The following is a 20508-nucleotide window of genomic DNA, read 5'->3' as shown; positions in this document are numbered from 1 at the left end:
TCAACCCAATTTTGAATATCTGAATATCTGAACTTCGTGTTTTAAGAAAAGTTATAATTTAAATTTTTGCATTTTCTGTAGTGCGTTATAGAAGAAATTTCGAAATATCAATCAGATCAATTTTGTTGAACGTTCTACAATAATTTCTCCGTTTTGCATAAACAATTAATGTGAAAAAATTAAATAAGTAAATAATAGGTAATTAAATCATTTAGTTAAGAAAAATTATACAACATCCAACCGACACTAATTTGATATTGAAAGACAGTCGCTTTCGACTGATATAATATAACTTGTTAATTTCTGTTCAAATAATTGTTTAACAATATCAATACGAGTATTCTTGCCCAAGCTATGACACTTCACTGGTAGCGAATGCGTTAAATATAAACGTCTAAAAGTTGCTATTTTTATTGAAAATGATACTAACATTACAACCAACGTCGATTGACTGGAGTTTTCCAGTAACAACTCCCGAAGTCTTAATTGCCTATGCGTCTTATCTTTCAGGGACTGCAGCTCAAGTTCTGTGACGCAGCATTCTGCAATGAAATTATGATATATAAATTACTTAGTCTAAAATTATTTTTGTACCTTACATTAAATTAAATTGAATTCGTCACATTTCTTAACGATGCAGCAATTCGAGTAAATTCAATTCAATTTACTGTTATGATGAAATGTGATTATTTATTAGGAAGAAACATATTTTTTCATAACACATTCTTCCTCTGAACAGGGTGTTTACAAATATTATTAACACTACGTAGAACTATCGAGCCGTAAATGCAATTAATGTACATATTGTTTTATAACAATAAATTATTATTTAAATTTTGTACGATTTCTATGATAATGTATTTTAATATTAAGAATTGTAAAATAAAGATCAGGGGCCAGTCACTTTGAGTTTTGGTAATGTTAAAGGTATTTGATACAGGGAGGAACATTGTGTGATAAAAACATTATAGCTTTTTGTATGTGCTGTTGTAGAGGAGATATCAATGACAACTTAATGACAAATTAATGTTTTAAATGATTTATAGATACAGATTTTATTGCAGTCTAATTATAATATTAGAAGTGTAATATTTTAATCGAAGTCGATGATCAAAGTTGTTAGTAAATACGATTCAGAAAGCTAAAATAAAATTGCACTGAAAATAAAAATATATTTCTGGATTACCTGTGTCTGCAGGATCATTCTTTCGGAAATCAGATATGAGTTTGTCGAAGAAATCCTGTGTTTCTTGCTTCGGTTGTACACTGATATCGTCCACCATTTTGAGGCTCGTATACCTTATCCTGAATTTTGCCATAATTTCTGCCATTCTAAGAACGTAAGAATAAATGGTAATTTAAACAATAATGGAAAACTTTGTTACTGGGATTTATAACAGATTATAAACAGTTTATTGTTTTTCTGTATAATTATGCAATTAAATCCTGCGATTTATTATACAATATTTTACTTGTTTTTGTCAAAATGTCAAAGTATTTTCTAGTTTGAAGCAACAAATGATACGAGAAGCAAAAAATTTTTGTCATGGTTATATTTTTTGCGATTTTGAGATCATCGAGGTCTAAATTTGTTGTATACAAGGTCACGCGAAGGTCACGGTATTATAAGTCATTAGATAGGTTTTCATCATACTGTTCCAATTAAAAAAAAAAACATCGATGAGATTAAAATGACGAAAAGTATGAGAAACTTGAGAAATGTTTTCTATTTGTCATAATTAAACTGCAGATTTTATGCATTTATGTCAAAAATGAGTGGTCAAATTTAAAACAGTAGACAGATTAAGAGAATTTCAAAATATCTCTATATTATTTTCAACTTACTAAAATTGTTGAAGAAAGAAAACAATTTCTATGTAGCTACTGTTGCAATTCACGAAGAAAATTTTAATTTTACATAATTATCCGCAGTATAATGATAACATTTTCCCCTTTAAAGCACACAGTGTTTTCTTTTGATATTTTTTCATATTATCAGAAACGAGTAAAATTATTTAAAGTGGCGAAGTTACCTCGTTCACCCAGTATATAAATAGGAGTGATAATGAAGGTATAATATGTAAACTTACTCTTTCTCTTGCGCGCCAATGTCTTGTTTGTGGTTCGCTAGTGCGAAAATTCTCATTTTACAATGTTCCCAATTTGAACGTGTGCTGATAATATACGGCAACAGAATCGTGAGACCTGTTGAATAAGAACTTCTGCCACTTACAAATGAGCCTATATTCTTCCATAACTGAATTGCAAACGGTAGGAATGTCAAAATGTAATATTTCGACGCAGAAGAGGAACGAAAGTGGTATGAACAAAACACATATACGTTGCAACTTTAAGAATAATAAATTGATTTCGATTGTTGAACTGCTACGCTATTCACAACAGTATTAGATATAATCGTTTTCTTTGATTTGTTCTTCTTACTTTTCAGCTAATATTTTTATACCCGCTTCGACAAATTTTTGTCATTTTAAATGGAAAAGAATCACTATTGTACAATTTTTGACACAGTACAAATCCTCCCAAGTAAATTGTTATATACGTACATTAATTTTTCGCGAAGTCAACGTTTTTAAAATAATTTCAAAATGGCGTCTGCGTGACAAAACAAAATAAAAGACTCCCGTTTTTAATTTTTTCTCTGAGCCTATAATGAAAATTTAGAAAATGTATTTTGTAGATCCTGGTAAGTTATATGTATGCTGAAAATTTAATTGAAATCGGTTAACGCAAAGCGATTTTTGCGATCTTTAATTGTTAACAGCTCATACAAAGGTCAACCGATCTCGGAGAAATTTTTAACATGCATATAGCTTACTGAGATCTACAAAACACATTTTAAAAATTTTCGTTATAGGTTCAGATAAAAAACTTTTCTTTTCTTTTATCATTCTAAGCAATAGCAAAATTTAAAAAAAGCATTTTTGTTATGGCCGCTCTATCATTTAAACAACAATTCAAGTCGTTTAGGAGACTGTTGGTAAGAGTATAAATCAACGAAAACTACTAGCATTTTCATATTTTAAATTCGCGTTGCTAACTGTAAGTAATAAACATTCCTATCGTTTGCAGATTCATGTAAATAAAATGTTCATGAATTACCTCCATCGTCATATAACCACCATACATCGATTGTTCCATTCTTGTGTTTCTTTTGGAAGATTGCCAAGTGTTCAGGTACAGTTACCATTGCGTGTCGCTTTTCTCTAAATATTTGAAAGATATAAAATATATTATAATGATTACTTAAATAAAATTTTTGTTTTTTAATTATATTAAAAGATTGTGGAAACGAATTTATAACTCTATTCTTCATTGTATATCGTTGGAAATATTTATAATTATATTGGTAGAGAAACAATTATGTAAAAGACAGTACGATTTTAACTTCACAGAAGACAATTGCTCCTGAATTGTAGATATATTCTGTCATTGTATTACTATAAAACATGTAAATACTAGATACATCATGTTACAGTACTAGTGAACATCATGATACAGTTACATAATTTTGTAAAATTACCAAAAAATAATTAAAATTCTTCAGTAAATATATATGTGCCTATAGTTAGTCACAAAAATTTATACACACCTGTTGCATTTTAAACATTAAAGAGAAGAAAACAGGATATTTTATGGATATTGATTGTGTTTCTCATTAAATGAAATGATAAAGAAATACAAAATAAAAAACAATAAAGCTGGCTGTACAACTATGATATGATATTTTCACCCTTGTATGGCATAAAGTACTATAATTTCTTAATTATTTCCTCAAATCGCGAAAGCAATATTATTGGGTTGCGTGATATGAAATGTGCGACTTTTTTGAAAGAGGTATTTCTTTTTTATTGAAATCATAATAGCAAAAAGTTTGCAAAAATATTTTGATTAATAAAATATTCATTTAATTTCTCTTCGAATAATCCGATTTTCATATTAGATCAAATATATTACAACCGAAATACCAAACGATCAAAGTGATCAAGATTTTTCTTTTGATTAGACTTTATTATATAAATTTTTTATAAGAATGCATGTACTAAGATTTTAAATGACTGCTATTCATTCATTATAAATGAGTCAATATACTGAATCAATTTGCTGTCTTCAATATAATCGTAAAACTAGAATTCTAAAATGGGCCGTTTGTTTCTTTTAGAAGTTCCCGTGTTAAAATCTATTGAAGTCATTGAAAATGAGGCATTCTTTCAATTGCAAATATTATCTTCTTGTGCCATTTGTATTAGTCTTTTTGCTTGACAACATTTTAGCATATTTTTCTTTGTCACGCGGCTTTTTAAAAAATCGTTATCGTTTGTAAGGCTCTATTCTTTTTATAATTCGTTGGACGTTTCTTACATTTTCATGAATTCCAGCTGCTCTCGTAAATTGTCTTTCTTTGAGGTTTAAATTTAGGTATTCGCAAGGTGCCTCGTTTTTTCTTCCACGTTGTAACACTTGGATACAATACACGGTGACATTTTGTTGATTAATTTAGTTTTGCTTTTTAAGTAATTACTTCGTACGAAATCTTTTTTATTTCACATAAAGATCTTTTAGTAATTTGATGAGATTATGTAACACATCGTGATATTTACACGTGTTTCTTCGCGAAATACGAATGAATGTTTTATACCGTTTGATTTTACATTTGCAATTGCAATCAGCGAATGTATAAATATATCAGTATTAGTTCTCTTACATTAACTTGTCGATTGCATGTTTCCTCTTGTGCTTAAGGTGGTCCCGTGCACTACCATGTGTCGGTGAATCTCGAATCATTTGTGGTCCATCGACCGGCACGAACTGAGTTCCTGAAAAGTGATTCGTACTTTACAGAACTTTTATTTGATTGTGTTCACCGTTCGTTTAAAACGTAAAAGATTCTAAGCAGAAACCAAGAAATTACAATATTTGTGTCTTCGTTGAATAAAGTATAACATATGCTACTATATGTGAATAAAGTATAACATTATTCATGTAATTAATTAATACATTTCTCAATTTTTAGATATAGAATTTCAGGAAGCAAATTTGATAATTAATAACATAAATAACTTTGGACTAGACTTAGAGATTATGCCCCGTTATTACAGTAGTGTGCATAATTATAGACTCAAAGTAACTTTTACATTGTTATTGATATCTAAATTGAAAACTTAACAGAATACTATATTTATATATTACTATCTTCTGTTATTTTTAATATAGAGATATACAAATATGATATTCTGTTAATATTAGAAATAATAGAAAATAGAAATACACAAATATGATATTTTATTAATATTAGTAATAATAGAAAATAGGAATATAAAAATATATTTTCTATTTTCTATTATTTCTAATATAGAAATATACAAATACGGTGTTTCGTTAATATTAGAAATATCAGAAAACAGAAATATACAAATATGATATTTTGTATAGTTTTAATTTAAATATTACTAAAAATGTAAAAGTTACTTCACAGCACTGTATGTGTATAATTTTGTGACACCCTGAATACTAAGATAAGAAATACAAAATAATTTTAATTATAATTACCCATTGTAGGCACACTTTGAACTCTCGGGATTTCAGTGGACATGGATAAGTTGCTGTCCACGTGCATTAGAGTACTTCCGGTCAAGTCATAGCTACTTTGTGCCAGAGCACCATGTTCTTCGTCGCCATTTGCAGTGACCACTTCGGAACAATCCAAGCCTTCGGCTATCCGGAGCATAGCAACGGCTAATTTTTGGTCGAATGCGTTGCTGCAGAAAGAATATAATCTCATTGTTATGATGCACGCGAAATTATAACTCATTAGCAATTAATTTTCTATTTCATATCGATCATTTCCAATTGACTTTTGTTTCATGTTGGCTGAATTGATTAATAAATCGTTTTTAACTAACAAGATATTTCCAAAACTGTGCGAGACAAACTATTATTGGAATACGTAGTCAGATTTGGTCAAATTTTATTTGAAAATCGTAATTAATTCTTTTATATAATTAAAAAATCCTTTAAATAATTCCACAAATAATTTATTTATCAATTCTTATTTCAGAATGAAATGTTATCTTTTATTTGGAATTTAGAGAAAGACAAATAATAAATAATCTTTGCTTATCTTTCGTCTTTGGAAGCAAAATATTTTGGAGCGTAAAGGGTTAAAGGACAAAAGGTGAAGAATGATACTAATGTTCCTTAGTAAGCGATCAATTAGAAACAAAAGATTTTTGAGAATTATTGTCGCTGTATTAGTGTTTTATGGAAGGAAGTTTTCATATAAAAAATTCGAGAAATATAATTCGAGTAAGAATTTTTGTGTTCTTACTGAAGAACGTTGAAGTATTCCTGAAGCTCTTTGTGGTTGCAAGTTGCCCAATGCGTTTTATAGCCCATTAAAACAACGTTTGGCGCTAATTTTCCAACGCCTGTTACTTGCATCAAAGCCGAAGCACCTCGTTCGAAACTTAATTCCTCCACCATGTGATAAAACGACTTTATGCGGTGTCGGTGCAACCATGCATAGCCATTTCTCATTCGAACCGAACGCAGTCGGTACGCGAGATTCGTCTAGAAATATGTTAATAAGTTCAATAAACGAGCAATAATGGGGATCTCTCTAATTCGAAAACAACACTTTTAATTTATGATTAATCCTTTTATGTGAATTGGCTCTGTCTTACACAGAATGAACTGAAACTTTTTCATATCCACAAATGTATAGTAAATTTTAATAGTCTTTGTAGACACAAACAATGTAATTTATAATCCATTTTTTAATAAAAACGTATGAGTCAAATTGATCTGATATCTTCACATCAATTTTTAAAAATATTTAATGCAATGCTATTATTGGCTAACAATGTATATATGCTAATTTTATCAAATTTTAATAATCTATGCAGATCAAAAAAATAATTTATAATCAATTTTGTAATAAATATGCATGGGTCAAATTGATTTGATATTTTCATATCAATTTTTAAAAATATTTAGTGCAACGTTGTTATTAATAATATTCACTTCATAATTTTTATGTAATATTTTTGTAACTCGTCAGGAACTGTAGAATCAACAACCAAATTTTAAATATCTCTGAAATTATAAGATACTCTCGATTAAGTTATGTGTCCTAAGCTTTAGGCTAGAGTAAATAAATACCCGCATTTCGAATTTTAAAATTGTTGAAATTATAGGGACTGTTTCGTAGGAAGTAATTGAATGAATTTCTTACTTCGAGCATACAGTATAATTAGACTGCGGTTTTGATGCATTTATGGCAAAATGAGTATAACTTAAAACGTTGAAGTTAGTACATCAATTAATATTTGGACTTATTAAAATTGTTAAAGACGGAAGAAAACTTGTGCTTGTCCCTACGTGTTGCAACTGTTGCAAACTATTTTTATTTTGCCCAAAGATCCGCAGTCTAATTATAATAAAAATGGTGTCAAGTCTAAATATAAATGCAGTCTTCTTATTCCTATTATAAAGCAATGTACGTCAATCACGTTTGGTGTTTGATAGATTCAGTGCTGAAGAAAGACACTGGCATTTTATGATTGACAACAAATAGTTTTAGCGTTACGATTGCCGCGAACCATATTTGAATCATGACACCTGAATGGTGCGGAAGCATAAAATAGTGTTCGCTGGGATTTTTCTTTTTTTAATTCTGTGACGTGAAATACGCCTGCAAATTTTTCAACAGAGCCTTCAGAATGCTCTGTATAAATATAGAAACGTTACGCGGATTCGGCAGGATTGAAGGCCACGCGAGAAAAAAATCATGTTTAGTTACGTTACATACCGGATATACTTCTCCACAAATCAACAGGGAATGGTTTTTCGTAATGAGATTGGCCAGATGCAGTAACGCTGGCCTGGCGCCAGGTGGACCAGATAGCGCCAAAATTTGAGGTGCGTAATTCTTCACGTGCTCGTCGATGGAGTTCAATCTGAAAAATTTCGAATCAATCGTATCTATACAGCGGAGTGGGGCAACATTTTATTCGGATGCCGGATAAAAGATGAAGCCTAAAGAATAACATTTTATTCGACACTGTCGAATAAATATTCAATCGAATAAAAATTTATTTAGTTGAAAATTATCTGGATGAAAAATGTATCAGAATAAAATTTTATTCAACGCTATCGAACAAATATTTAATCGAATAATAATTTACGTAGATAGCAATTTATCCGAATAAAATTTTTTTCATTTTTTTCCAAGTATTGTTGGTCATCACTGTTTTCTAAACATTAACATTGCCTACCAATTGTGACAAAAATATCAGTTATTTCTTGTCCGCTCGTCAGACGTTGAATTTGTTATTATTACTTTTATTTGTTATTAAACGTAAAATTTATTAAACGATTCAGATATTTTCAAACATTTTTCTTATTTATTAGCCAAAAAATGACCCCTATTATTTAAAGGTTATGTCAAGGTCATTAAAAAATTTTTTTCAATTTAAAGGTCATAGTGTCAGAGGTCGTTGAATTTGTTTTGATGTGCATCACAGTGCTACGTTATTAAAAACAGTGGTCAATGTGCAAAAACCAGCGATAACCTTTAATACCTGAAAAAAACACGACCTTGAGAGAAAAAGAACATAAATCATAATATTCTTAGTTTTGAACTAAACAAAGTTGTTTTCACACATTTTCTTATATCAGTAAAAATAACGAAGGTGTTTCAATGAGCAAGATAAAATGAACAGCCTGTATATTATTAATTTTCCTATCGCCAATTCGAAGTCCCGGGTCACGTTTGACCCATATTAGTATCACCAAGTGTAACCGGTACACTGAATCGTAACGTTACCACTAAAACATGGGTAAAAAATGACCCGGTTTGCTCGAGCGATGGTTAAGAAATTCAGCGTAAATATATGAAATTAACATGAGGTACTTTGTTGTTGTATGAAAAACGAGAATGTGCAACATTCTTACCGATATACGATGGTGAGAGCAGTTTTGTATGTCTGCGCTTGCGTGCTGCTGCCCCAATTCACGTCTGGTTTCCGGTAAACGACTATTAAATACAGGGCGAAGATAATCACGAAGGTAACGAGCGATGTCACCCAGTCGATTAAGAACATTATGGAAACGCAAGTGATAAAGCCGAACAAGGACAGCCAGGTGTTGTAATACTGTAACGTGAATCAAATTGCCTTAGTTATGTTCACCGCTTGGTAATAGGATCCAGATTTTTATGTGTTCTTGATATGTAAGAATTTGATTTGGTATATAATTTGATATATAACCTTGACAAAGTGATTTGTGTTTTTTTGAGATGTTAAAGACAATGTTACTAGACAATGATTACAAAATTTTTCTTAAAAATTGCTGCTGCTAGGAATGAAACAAAGAAACTCGCGTTTTTTAACTTTCCTATCTGAGCCTGGAACGACAACTTAAAAAGTGTGTTTTGCAGGTGTCGGCAACTTATATGCATATTGACAATTCTTTTCGAAATTTTTACATCTTTGAATGTTTGTAGTTTGACATTGAGTTAATCGATTTCGATAAAATTTTCAGTATGCATATAAGCTATCGAGATCTACAAAACGCATTTTTTAAACTTTCGTTCCAGGTTCGGATAAAAAAGCTGTAATCATTCATTCTCAAATAAATTAGACGGACCGTCATCTCAAAAAAATTCAGGTCATTTCGTCATTTAAAAATTTATACTATGTGTTACCAAGATAAAATACATGGAAAATGTTCGTATAAATTTGTGCCCGAAAATGCTTTATCGAAATTTCTATAAGCGTTGGTTTATAAAAATACGATAGAAACAGTAGATAAATTTTGGGGATGTACTCAAAATGCACTCACTATTATTTCCATTACAAATGGAACATTTGAAGGAGTTCGACGATCACTAATTCGTTGAATGAAAGCCTGCATTCTTGCAGTGGGAGGAATTTTTGAACATTTCATATAATTGCTACAATAAATCATCAATATCGTTAAAAACTCATACCTTTCCAATAAAGTATTTTCGGACATAAGTTTATGTGAAACTTTTGTTTAAAATTACATCACATTTAGTTCATTAATAAATTGATTAATTAATAGATATTTATATAATATACTTATAGTATATATATATTAGATATAAATTATTACAGAAAATTATATAATAAATTAAACATTTCGAAAAAATTTTGAATAAGAGATGGATAGGTGGATAGTGAAGTTTTATTTCAGAAAATTTAATAATATATGAAATAATTTCACGCAAAAGCCTCTTTATGATCTCAATAATCATAAGTGTTTGTAACATTTTTCTTACCCTAAAGGTAGGGCGCCATCCAATCGGTCGGACTAGTGCTGCGTGAAAGGTGCAGAAATTGATTAAGGCATACGATGCCAAATAGAAGTTTGAGATCAACGGCGCTACCGCATTCAAGTTAGCTGAAAATAGAAACGGTAGATACAATAATTACATTATAATGTCATAAAATACAGGCATAATATTTACATTACTGGATGAATTTCGAGTTTTTTGTAATGCTGATACGAAATCATAAGTGTAGATTAGTTTAGACTTGTTTCGCTTTTATCGATAAAAACAATTTTATGAAAAATGTAATTTTTTTCATATATGTATGTGTACGTATAGTTGTATTTAAATTTAAGCTTGCGAACATGAAGTAGAGGATAAGTATCCGCAAATGCATTGTTAAACGTCCACTTTTGTATTACTAACGTTTCTCATTTGTTAGCCATATGTTGACAAATTCAGATATGTCTTGTGTGGTTGTCAAACGTCTTCCTTATCATTATAATTTTAACTTTGTTAGTCATCGAATGTCTGTCTACCAACTACACCAACAAATTCAGATATTTCGTGTATAGTCTCCGAACGTAAAATTTCTAATAACTACTCATTGAATGTCTACCAATTATGACAAACAAAAAATTCAGACATTTCTTCGTCAGAAATCAAATTTGTTATTATTAAAATTTCTCATTTATTAGCACGTCTGCCAATTATGATAACAAATTCACATATTTCGTGTTGTATATTCTTCGAATGTAAAATTTCTAGTAACTACTATTTTTCATTTGTTAGCCATTGGATGTCTATCAACTATGACAAACAAATTCATATATTTCTTGTCCAATAGTCGAACGTAAAATTTGTTATTATTACTATTTCTCACTTAGTAGTACGTCTGCCAACCATAACAAAAAATTCAGTTATGTCTTGTACCTATCAAGAGGAACAATGCTGCAACGAAGAATGTCAAAACGTATCCACGATAAGGTTCCCCGTGTTTGCCATATCCTTTGCTGAAGTATATTAATCCGGGATAAATACGATCTTGGCCTAATGCCTGGATCAATCGTGGCACTGATAACAAGTTCGTCAGAGCTGTTGACAGAGTTGCAGCGAAACAGCCGGCGTAGATGAATGGGCCCCAAACAGACATAAGCTGCATTACCTTTAAAGAGAAACGAGATTTCAGTTCTCTTTGTTATAGCTTGTAAAGCGATATATATATATATATATATATACAAACTTTATAGCATTATTAATACAACCGTTTCTAATATATTACATAAAAACCATAACTATTTCTGTTCTTTTTATAATAAACAATGGCACAATAGTGCCAATTATTCGAGAGATTTTTCTGTTATCATAAATCGTACAGGATCAGATTTTTTCTACTGAAGGTTGCGCGGAGGTCATAACATTATAGGTCATCAAATTTATTTGCTCATCATAATATTGAATTATTATGATTTGACCCACTGAACCAACCAATGTTTTCCTCCGTTATTTTGTTTATCAAAAAAAACAAGCGAGATGTTTTAGATGCTCGAATTAGGTGAGATACATTATCGAAAATTTAAAAAATTATTTTCCGCATTTTATAGGTGGTAAATAGTTAAAGTTTCGTTTCGGTTATGAAAATTGCTGATCGAATTTTATTGAAAAAATTCAATATCTTTAATTTAATTATGTTGTTTTTAGATATAAGTAAAATTACTGTAAATGCATAGTAATCAGGGGGTGGGGCACAATAATTGACACAATTATCCTACGTACTGACTTAATGCTCTGAAAAGACTGATGATACGTTCCCATAAAAAGAATGAAACGTTACAAAAATACGGTGCAGATCGAAGCAAATAAGCTTGTTTAATACAATAATTAATAATTACATACGATATATGTATCTTTAGATAAAACATCAAAATGGCCGAGCAAAATATCAAAAGTCGAACAAAAACGGCTTGGCACTGAACGTGTTAACTATTTCCGAATCGACACCGATACAACAGTTCTTTTGAACAAGTTCGAACGCAGCAATTCATTGATTAATTGAGGTCATAGTTACCGAATAACTGTTGTGTAATCCGTAGAAACAATCTACTTGTGGAGTGCAATTGCCGATTGTGTTATTCCCATAGACGAGTCCGCTGGCGTCTCTCGCAGCCGCACCACCGGCGAACAAGACGAAAGTCAGGTAACTCAGCATCGAGATTAGCAGAGCTAGAAGGGTGCCGATCGGTATACTGCTGGCTGGGTCCTTCAAGTCGCCGGAAATGTTAGCCCCTGCTTGGATTCCGGTCACCGACGGGAAGAAAATGGCGAACACGGAGAAGAATGTCTGGTTGCTGTTCTCGGAGTACCGATAATCCGGACCCATGTTGCTCATGAACACGTCGGCTGAGAAATTACGAGAACAGTGTAGGATAAATTATAAAATATTATACAAATGGTTCGGAAACATATCCGTGTAGATCCATTAACCCTAAAGTTGAGATAAATAAGGACTTCGCAAATTGGCTGCAATAAAATAACAAAAATGAAACGAAGCTTGTCATTCTTATAAAACAGAATCTTTTATTTATTAATTGCTATCAAATTTTTCACAGTGATATAGTGATTTTTACATCAATTCGACTTTGTGTAGCTAAATCAGAATTTTTCAAAATTTGTCGGACAAATTGTTTTCGAGCGTTAAGGGTTCATGTAAAAATTAATTCATGTAGTGTCCAACGACTTAACAATGGAGGTCACGTTAACAATATGGTCACTGTCTTCTTCATACATCGAAAACATTTGTTGCAAGTATACCTAGAATTGGCATAAGTTCGATATTGGACACGCTAATGATGAAGTGTATGTTAGATTTTTAGTTATACGTTCGCACTACATAACATTTTTTACACGAACAATTAATTTTTACGAAGATATAGGGTTTTATGAAGCAGACTGTAAGAGATATTGGAAGAGGGTCCTGAAACCCGTTTGAGAACAAGTATTGCAACTTTTAGACGCAAGAAGGTGTAGCGGTATAAGTTGAAACCAGAGTCGGGCATTATTCGAATTATTTCGAAGAAATTTTTATCTAAGATAATTATCCGAACGAGTTTTTTTTCAGTCGAATATTTTATTGGAATAATGATGCGAATAATTCTAGACTGCATTTGTTTTTACGTAATTTTATAAGATTATATTTATACGAGTACATTCGGAATCAGTTCGATTTCAGCTGCCGATGCCAACGTTGGAAATAATTAGACTGTTTAAATAATATTTGATAAATTAAATAATATTTGTATTAATATAGATTTTATAATTGCCAGCTTTGAAGAAAATATAAAATGACAGAACATTGGAAATAATTAGACTGTTTATGCAACAAGAATAGTTAATTTTAAAAGCACCATAGATTATCAACAGTTACGTCCTCTAAGAGAGAACATCCGAGAGTTCAAAGGGTTAATAATTAAGTTATTGTAATCTTTGCATCTTCGTTCATGCAACGAACGTCTATAAATAAACAAATATTGACTAATAATTTTAAGATTCATAGTTACACAGTGAGTGAATTACTATGATAGGTTGAAGATTTGCAAGGAATAAATCGTAAAGATGCAACAGACCAAGTTTCGTTTTCCTGAGTTATAAATTCTAACTGGCTGGACTATGAAATTATGCTTGCTTTGCAGGAAATTGTGTTTGAAAAATTTATGTTCGAGGTCAAGGCATACGCGAAAATTACTTAAGATAATAAAGAAATGGTCAAAGTTTAATTTGACCGCGCCCAGTTTGTGAATGTCTCACAGCCGCAAGAATTATGGTGTTAGAAATTCTGCGAGTAAGTGGCATTATTTACGATTCGATATTCCTGGATACCATTGTCTAGAATCGAAATAATGCCGAGAAGACTAATTTTGAATGAATTGTCGAATGAATTTCCTCCTTGAGATTATGCGTGCGCTTTCAATTCAAACTTAAACATTCTGAACAGAAATTTTGTTATAATGTAATATAATATAATATAATAATACTTAAACTTCACTTACTAGAAAATCCAAGGAACCCATGGGCTTTGTGTTCTATTCGGGATGGGCCCATAATCGTACCAATTAGAAAATCAAAAATGGCGGCAACAATTATTGCTATGAGGAAATTTTGCGCCTGGAATAAAACCAACATATTAGCACACAAAAATCGATTAATAGTCTAGATACAATGTTCATTATTTTAAATTGAGCAAAGACAAACGTAAGCATAATCATGTTAGAGAACGAGTCACCTAATTTTATTCTGTTAAGTACATTTAGGTGAATCACCCTGAACATACGGTATAATAATAAACTAAGGAGAATAGTTATTTTGATAATTATTTATTTATAGATTTTGCGTGTATGTATAAACATGATAATATCAATTATGACTAAAAGATATTTATACAGGTGCCTATGGTCTATTCTAGTTAATTATATAAAAATTCAGAATGACAAAGTCATATTTTGGTAATTTTATCACATTTTGGACGGGTAGGCGAAAAAGATAATTAAACATAATATTTTCACATAATCGCGAGGATTGTTCTAGTATTTTTAATAATAATAATGCACGTCCTTCTAATAATATTTGATGTTTTATATTAATATTATGTTTTATATATATTATTTCTTCATGTTTGTACATTTTCAAGTTGTGAAATGTATAAATACGTACAATTTACGTATTCATGCGTCTTTAGATACATAGGAAGTGCATTTTACCGAATGTTACGTAAATTGTTTATCAGTAACTAACTTCTTAACAAAAGTGGGTTTCGTTTCATGACAACTCTTGCTAGATAACCTAATGCTCACCTTGGATAACAACTGTATATTACAAACATAGTAAATTTATTTCATTGTTACAAACTTGAAGACACTAGAAGTTTTTTGAAGCAGAATTTTATTCACCAAAGTTCTCACCACTTGTTTCTACAGATATTTTGTCATAACTAGATTGCGGATTTTATAAATTTACGATAAAAACGACCAGAGGAACTAACAGTTCCCTAAGTGTTCCCACGTTCTTCTCAATTTAGTAGAACATGAAGTGAATTATTATTAGTAGTATACATTAGTAGTATACATGAAATGAAAGAACAAAAAAATGCAAAGACAAATAAAATAAAAGAATACAATAGTTCAACTAAAAGAATAAACGTGATAAAAGAATAAAAAATATTTAATATGTCTTATTCGATTCTGTTTTATTCTTTTATTTCGTATTTTAGACGCAACACAGAAGCAACATAGTATTCATTATGATCATTGATACGTCCGACTGATATTGTCTAAAACGAAATAAACAATAGTGGTACGTACCTTCGATTCCCATTCCATGCCGACCGCACAAATCATGATCATAACGATGAGTGCGAGTACTCCCACTATTCTGACGTCGTTCACTCCATTGTCTAGGATTTTCAATCCGTTTTCCTTTAGCAGATCGTTCAAGGAATCACAGAAACCGATGGTGTTCATCGAAGCTGAGACTGCATTCGCGAACGCGAAAACGATCCCGACAGAGGCTCCGAATTCTGCTCCCAAGGTGCGTGATATGATGAAATATATACCACCTATAGATATTTACGGTTTATACATCATTGAACTTAACGAACTGAGCCAACTTGAATAATAAGTTTAGGGGAGACCGGGGTAGTTGACTAATTTTTATTAACCTCTTGTCTTGCGATTTATTTTGAAAGAAATGTGCGTGTTCAGACAATTAATTCGTGGTTTCTTTCTCTCACTGTCGTCTAACGTTATTCTTTCGAAACCTACTACAGTAAATATAACTCAGCTTGTAAATAAAAGTGGACAATTTGGGAATAATCGTATCTCCTTTTCCCAAATTGTTCTTTTTTGTTTACAAGCTGAGAGACAATTGGAGAGAATTTACTGTACTGTAATTTGTCGAATTATACATTCGTTCTTAAAAGTTTATGTATAATGCACCAAAATGATCTTCTATGTAAGAATTGCGATTATACCTTTTGTACATTTTTTAAACCGTTTTTACATTTATTCAAGTAATTAAGAGAAGAAACAAAATGTTGATGCAGTCCTAATTTTGTGCAATAGATTTGCAACATCCTTATTTTGTATTAGATCCTCATTCAAGTTATAATCAATTTAGAAAAGTCATTGTAAACAGTTATTATTTTGTTTCTCAGTATAAAATTACAAAACCATGGAAAATTAAATTTCGATTACAAAATAAGATAGAGATACCATGTTGGTGTTCGAGTTATCAGTTAAGTGATAATGAACAACGCTCTGGCGTCGATGTAAATATAATCATATTGAATCCTTGTTAGGGTAGGACAATGGTACATCAACCGCACCCATAAAAAATGCATTGCATCAAGAAAAGAAACCATTAAAAAAATGAAACGTCTATTTAAGAGAAAAATTAATTCATTTCATAGATGGAGTTTATATTATAGCGATTTTTATAGCTATTTTAGCGATAGTTATTTAAATGTGCAGACTCTTTTTTATACATCATATTAATAAAATACCAACAGTTAATTTCTAGAAATTGAGCAGGTCAAAAATTAGTCAACTCCTCCTGGTCTCCTAGATTACAAAACTTTTGCAAATAATAAAATCGAAACCGTGACAATGTGTTATTTTTAGGAACAGATGAAAATATCTTATTAAAAATTATTGCTTGGAAATATGAATAAGCGATAGAAAATGTTTAACTGCTTGAACTAATGTATAAAAAAATATAAAATATTATATACAATTTAAAAAAGTGAAGATGACGTTGAAATCTTTCAAAATTTTCCAGTAGTCAAGAATTATTACCCTCATATTATAGACCTCTTTATATTAAAATATTTTTGTTAATGAAGTTTCTTTGTATCTTCAAATTTATTTATTTATTCATTTAATGAAAAATGGGTCCAATGTTGTGGCACATAAATGGGCACATAAAGAATGCCATTCTGTGTTACAACCGACCCCGACCCTGGATCGGATTTTTTTTACCCGCTTCCCATATTTTATTAATAACTTGGATATTCCTTGATGCACAACGAAACCATTGTAACCGAATAATACAATAATTGTCGTTGTAAACACAATAATTTATCTGTAACCGTGTTCTAAACTCGAAGTGTTACAATCGTCGTCGGTCTCCCCTACGAGTTACAATTTCCCTGAATCATCATTTTCCAGCTTTTTATGAACATTGTTGCAATTAGAATTCCGTTTCCAAAGACGATGTCACGAGGTTCTTGGAAAAAAACAATTCTCAGAGTATGGTTAAAGTAAATACACATTGCCACTCCTTCGTCAGAGAAATAGGAAGGGAAAACGGGGATCCCGTAACACACCTCCCTTTACTTCCCCATTAGTGCTAATTGCGCTGAGGCTAAGCGTCGTGATGACGCAAACTGCCGCCGATATTCCGATAATAATAACGCTTTGCAATATGCCGGCCTGCGCTACCACCCAGGACAGTCGCAGAAAAAGCATTACACCCCATATGTTCAGCAGACATGGTATAAGAACACCCTGGATCCATCCTAGCTTTATTCCTGTGTGTCCTTGTTGCGTCGTCCCGACTTGGCCAGCCTCTATATTGGAGTCCTGAAATGAAAACGTTCTTGATACACAGGGTGTCCCGAAGATGTGCGAGTCGAACGAAGTGGATAATTCCTCAGGTTATCTGAAGGCAATTTTTGCTCAATGAAAATGTCCTTGTTAATTCGTTTACGAGTTATTTACGAAATACGGTAACCAATCAGAGGGCGAGTACAGCCTACGAATTTCGAAGCGACGGCGAAATATCAAAATCGTATAAAATTGTTATTGTATTAAAATTAAACTTAAAATGTTCTAGAATAAGGTTCAACTATGGAGAACGATCAATTTTCGACATTGAAAATTTACGTTAAATTTGACATATTTTTCGATAAAATTTTGGTTGACCCATTACGACTATTAAATAATTTTAATACATTGTAATTAATATATCAACATTTTTAGTTTCTTTCAATTTTGTTCACTGTTCTATGTTTCACCTACACATTTTTCCCATGAATGCATCCGCGGTCCGATTAGGACATGTGACCCATTTTGAGAGATTTTAAAATGTAGACTCTTCGTATCATATAATTCAGGATGGGCATGTGTTCTATGTATAAGTTTTTCTGTATATACAAGTCGAGGAGACGAACACTTGACGCTCAAAACACGCCGCGGTAGAAAAGAAGTCCAATTATTTTTTAGATGTTAATATTTCAGTAAACGACCGTACATTTTACAGGTGTAGAAACATATGTTCCGAAACAATCTATCTTTTCGTGTTTTTATGGTAACCTTCTTTTAGAACACAGGATTTCCAAATTGATACTTTTTCTAATTTTCCTCACAGCTGGTATTTACTGCTGCGCAAACCTAATATACTGTCTCCCTCGATGTTCTCGTTATGAGTTCGATCGTCCTTAGCGAACGAGAATGCTCCTCACGTCACATTTCATTTAACGTGGCCACAATAACCTCCCGTTTGTTTCAGTGATATTTGTAATGAAAAATATTTGAATTATAGCAGTGGTACATAATTTACTTTAAAATTCTTGCAGCATCAAATGCCATTACCACTCGAATAGCAGTACTTTTTTACAAAAATTGTAACAGAGTATGTTTAGGTTAATTTATTACTTTATTTATTTATTCAACGTAGTTTTTAATGTATTTCTTCCGGACACATTAATAAATTACGTAAATTATATAAACATTAATTAGAGACGTAAAAATTTTAATTAATGGTCAGTAAATAAATAGTCAAATAATAATATTTATATTCTGAGTCTAAATGGATTCCAGCCCAGCTGTACGAGTGTTAAACACACCATAGCAGATTGCAGAAACTGCGATATTAATGGAAGACAGTTAAATAAATTTACATTGATCGTAAATAATTCATTTTTGTTCGCTTATCTAGAAAAATGCAAACATTTCTCTCTAATTTTAAGTAAACAAAAGATACGATTTGTTGCAGTTATATGCATATGTAAAAAAAATCACAATGTTGATTTTCGTTACTTTTCGTTATTGTTCAAATTATTATTCTCTCGAATGTTTGACAAGTTTAGAACTGCACTAAATAAGTACAAAATAATAGAAAATATTAAATGATTCATGATTAAAATGAATTATGAAACAATTAAGTGTAAAATAAAGTGATAAATAATATATAACATTCGTAATATTCATTTAGAAATTTTGCACAGGTCTGCTGGAACGTATGAAACTGTATTCACTAGGCAATGTAAAACGTTAATTACAATTAGAAGTCCTTAGAGAAAAGCAGGTAATTTGACATGTGACCGATAAACGTCACAGCTCATAGGATACCATACTATAGTACCATACTATGTATACGTGTATGCAATTAGTGTGCTCGATGTTGCAATATTCCGTACTTTTAATCATCATTTTCATACATTTATATCCGGAATGTAGGTCCCTCACTTTTTGTGTATTGTAAAAACATCGACGCCACTTTCTCCTTTGCGTAAAAAATCGCAACATGAAAAATAATATCATTCCAAGATCCTCCTTTTTGTGATAGCTCGATTTTATTATATAATTTATAATATTTTTGTAATAATTAAAAATATTGGAAATATAAATCAATTTCGTTTACTCGATGTTGATGATCGAGTAATTATCCCTTTAAATACTCCTACTCGGTTATCAGTAACTTCTATAGATGTAATTAATTCACGAACCGTTCCCATATTTTGCGCTTTACATTGTCTTAAAGTATAAGCGTTCTAGAACATGCGTTCGAAACGATTCGTTTGAATTCACGAGAATAACGAAGTTATAAATGTTTGAAGCATGTATACATACTTCTATATAACTGACAAGAGAAACTTGAAACACGTTTCGCTCGAGATCCTATTTTTCGAAACGGTTGACACGATATCGCAGGTTCTAGTTGATTAATTGACTTGAAATTGCTAGAGTGTTTTTAGCATCTTCTCATGTCGTATTACAGCAGGAAACGAAATGTTCGACATTTGTCACTTGTTTCTTAATTTTTTAAGATGCTAGCAATGAAAAACTATTTAAGAGAAATCGATAATTTCAATTGAAAATGTTGCCATTTTGTAAATCATAAGGCTTACTACTAATTCTAATTTT

At 31.1% G+C, this 20508-nt stretch overlaps 1 protein-coding gene across 6 annotated transcripts in view; it reads right to left on the bottom strand.

Annotated features, from left to right (window-relative positions):
• NKCC (sodium potassium chloride cotransporter) overlaps positions 1-20508 on the bottom strand; it is a 51943-nt gene that overhangs the window by 1887 nt on the left and 29548 nt on the right. For 4 of the 6 annotated variants that reach the window (XM_033470543.2, XM_033470542.2, XM_033470540.2 and 1 more), the window contains exons 4-18: positions 17688-17943; positions 15667-15920; positions 14359-14473; positions 12381-12712; positions 11246-11477; positions 10322-10443; positions 8974-9173; positions 7829-7976; positions 6347-6588; positions 5569-5777; positions 4724-4835; positions 3121-3224; positions 2091-2205; positions 1187-1332; positions 431-542 (exon numbers count right to left, since the gene is read on the bottom strand). In XM_033470543.2, coding sequence (XP_033326434.1) covers positions 431-542; positions 1187-1332; positions 2091-2205; positions 3121-3224; positions 4724-4835; positions 5569-5777; positions 6347-6588; positions 7829-7976; positions 8974-9173; positions 10322-10443; positions 11246-11477; positions 12381-12712; positions 14359-14473; positions 15667-15920; positions 17688-17943 — 2699 coding nt within the window. Of the gene's footprint in view, positions 1-430; positions 543-1186; positions 1333-2090; positions 2223-3120; positions 3225-4723; positions 4836-5568; positions 5778-6346; positions 6589-7828; positions 7977-8973; positions 9174-10321; positions 10444-11245; positions 11478-12380; positions 12713-14358; positions 14474-15666; positions 15921-17687; positions 17944-20508 lie in introns of those variants that run through there. The other 2 variants (XR_004490290.2, XR_013032679.1) reach the window with 2 other exon arrangements.

This window comes from Megalopta genalis, chromosome 2, assembly GCF_051020955.1.
Source record: "Megalopta genalis isolate 19385.01 chromosome 2, iyMegGena1_principal, whole genome shotgun sequence".
In the NCBI taxonomy this organism is placed as follows: Eukaryota; Metazoa; Arthropoda; class Insecta; order Hymenoptera; family Halictidae; genus Megalopta; species Megalopta genalis.
Note: the sequence above shows the minus strand (reverse complement) of the source record. Positions and strands in the feature narration are given on the sequence as shown.